We start from the raw sequence: 2,648 nt of genomic DNA on the forward strand, positions 1-2,648 counted from the left end.
TTCTAACTGCCTCGTTACGGATTCGCCGACATCAACCCACACGAGCTACGGTTCCGAGACAACGATTGTCGAACACCTGAAGACGTCTGAGGTCCGCTGCTCGAATAGGCCAAGTCTCACAGCCATACAACAAAACAGCCCGTACTGTAGCTTGATACACACGTGTGGACCGTGTCTTCACAATCTGTCAAATATTAGAGCAGAGGCATGCATATGAGCACCTCACAATTTTGGTGTCCCTTGACTTCAAGAGAGCATTCGATTCAGTCGACCGGTTATGCTCAACACACTTGCGCAAAAGGATATGCCCCTGAAGTTTGTGAGTGTCATGCCCTGTTTGTAGTAACTTGTGGCCGCGTGAGAGTGATTCTCCAAAAGTCTTTCTCCAAGCGATGTCCGACAGAGGTACTCACTCTCACCATTCTGTTTAATTGTGACACTGGTGAGGCAACGAGGTGAGCCCTGGAGAATCTTTAAAAACTCCAGTGTCCAAATCTCTCCGGGAGAAACCTTGTCAACCTGGAATACACAAGCATTACTAGACCGAGATCACCCACTTTTTCATGTTTTGTATCCACAAAGTGCAACTTCACGCTGCAGGAAGTACAGTCTCTGGACATGCCTCTGAATGTTCAAGAAATGACACTTGAAATTGTGAGACGTTATACGTATCTCTGACGTTGCATCGGTTTTGACAGTAGATTGACAGACGAAGTGAGCGCATCAATTTCTAAGGCCACAGATGTTTACAATTTGTGCTACTTGTGGCGCCAAGGACACATCGTTGGGTCTCAAAGGATGCGTATATTAAACGACAGCACAGGCTGTGTTATGGCAGACCTGCTGGACGTAGCCACTCCGAATGGGAAATGAGATATACGCATATCTTTGACCGCCCAGGTTTCAGGACTATAGGTGGAACCCCCCTGGGACAAACGAATTTGCCAAGAGTTTTCAATAGCAGAATGTATCCAGCATTACTAGCTAAGCTGGCTGGGCCAGGTGTTACGCATGCTCAGACGAGCGCTTTCTTCCGCGCGACAAGTGACGCAAATTAGAAAACGTGAGTCTGGCCTTTGGGATTCGTGCACTGACCCTATTAGACACACTTCGGTTGGAGCCAATACAACTAATCACAACCTCCAGTGGTTTTACTTGAGTTGTAAGGGGTATGTTTAGAGACTACACGTATCGAAGCAAGACTTAGCTCTTTGAAGGTGCTAGGCGTATTTCAAAAGATGCGTGTTAGGATAGCCCTAGGTCCCTATCCATGTTCCACTTCTTTCTATTCATTACAGGGCTCTATTCAAATAAATTGACATCGGTGTACGGCGATGAAGCACCGGTGTTCTCACCAGCTGTTGTCAGTGATGATGATGTTGCTTTGAGACCCTTCCCCTTCAACCCAAAAAAGCGGTTGGTGGAGTTTTCTCAGGGACAACTACCGGAACCACCGAAAAAATTGTTCAGCTGTAGCACTCCTTCGGTACCTAGCTGCCACCTAATGCAAGGAGGAACGGAGTCTGGGATACTGCCAGGCTGCCCAGGCCAAGACAGGAGCAATGAACCAAGTACCGTTCAACGCTTGAGGAGTGGGTATAAGAGGCCAGTGAGCGAAGAGCTGCAAGGGTGAATAACACTACATGGTTGCCCAGGCCGAAAAAGGCGGTTTGGTTGAGGTCCCCACCTTGAGATTTTGACTCGGAAGTCTGACCCACATGGTAACGGGAGAATGTCCGGTCTTGTATGGGAACCCTACACCTTGCCTCTAAATGAAAAATCCGGACAGCGGGGGACCGGTTGTTAGGGCTTTCTTAGGGGACCCTTCCCGGAGTCACTGACACAATAGCCTGACCCACTTGGTTATGATTGCGCACAACCCGTCACACCAAGGTAACGTCCAATGATTCGAAGTGTCTACGAGTTACGTTGAATAATGAGGTTTGAAGTTTTGAAGTAGCACTTAGGTGTTCTGGCAACTTCTAACTTAAAAATTCTGGGCGATAATTCGGAAAGCTTCAACAGAAAAGCCCGATCACACCATGTATGGCACAAAGCTCGATAGGCGCTCAGCTGCCTGCTGGTCTACGATAGTCCCCGCGCTTTGAAGTGACGGGTGTAAAACTACTCACTGAGCATGCAATACTGTTAGCAACACCATGCTGACTGGGTCGGTGAATGAGTAACATATTGTTCATAAGGATAAACTTAGCTAACCTATGGTTAGAAGTCGTAGGGGCAGAATATACTAGACACAAATCGTCGACATATGCAATTGCTAGTTATTGCGTACCTGGGAGAACCTTCGCTCCACAAAAACAAATTACGTAGCAGGGGAGAAAATGTCATCTTTTGGGCGCGAGAGGGTCTGATGCTTGGGGGAAAATCTGAAACTTACGTTCATCTCACCAACGGCAACCAACTTTTCATAGAGCGCGCACCGACCTTAAGCAGAAAGGATAAAAAATATTCAGTTCAGTAATTCACGGATTTTCACGGATTCACGGATTGATACACAGAATCGAGGCTTTTGCCCAAGTTTCCCGGGTCGGTTTTGTTCTTGTTGGTCAGTGGCTGTCGTTCACCTGAAAGGCACAAGTGAAAAAAGGGTGTAGCACTGCTCTTTATGTTCTCAGCGCGGGGCAGTA

At 47.4% G+C, this 2,648-nt stretch overlaps 1 protein-coding gene across 1 annotated transcript in view; it reads right to left on the reverse strand.

Moving 5' to 3' along the window:
- T265_15013 (hypothetical protein) overlaps positions 1-2,648 on the reverse strand; it is a gene marked incomplete at both ends in the record, with an annotated part of 63,333 nt that overhangs the window by 58,448 nt on the left and 2,237 nt on the right. Inside the window, 2 exon segments of the mRNA XM_009176196.1 lie at positions 2,410-2,445; positions 2,506-2,585. Coding sequence (XP_009174460.1) covers positions 2,410-2,445; positions 2,506-2,585 — 116 coding nt within the window.

This window comes from Opisthorchis viverrini (genome assembly GCF_000715545.1).
Source record: "Opisthorchis viverrini unplaced genomic scaffold opera_v5_320, whole genome shotgun sequence".
Classification (NCBI taxonomy): domain Eukaryota; kingdom Metazoa; phylum Platyhelminthes; class Trematoda; order Opisthorchiida; family Opisthorchiidae; genus Opisthorchis; species Opisthorchis viverrini.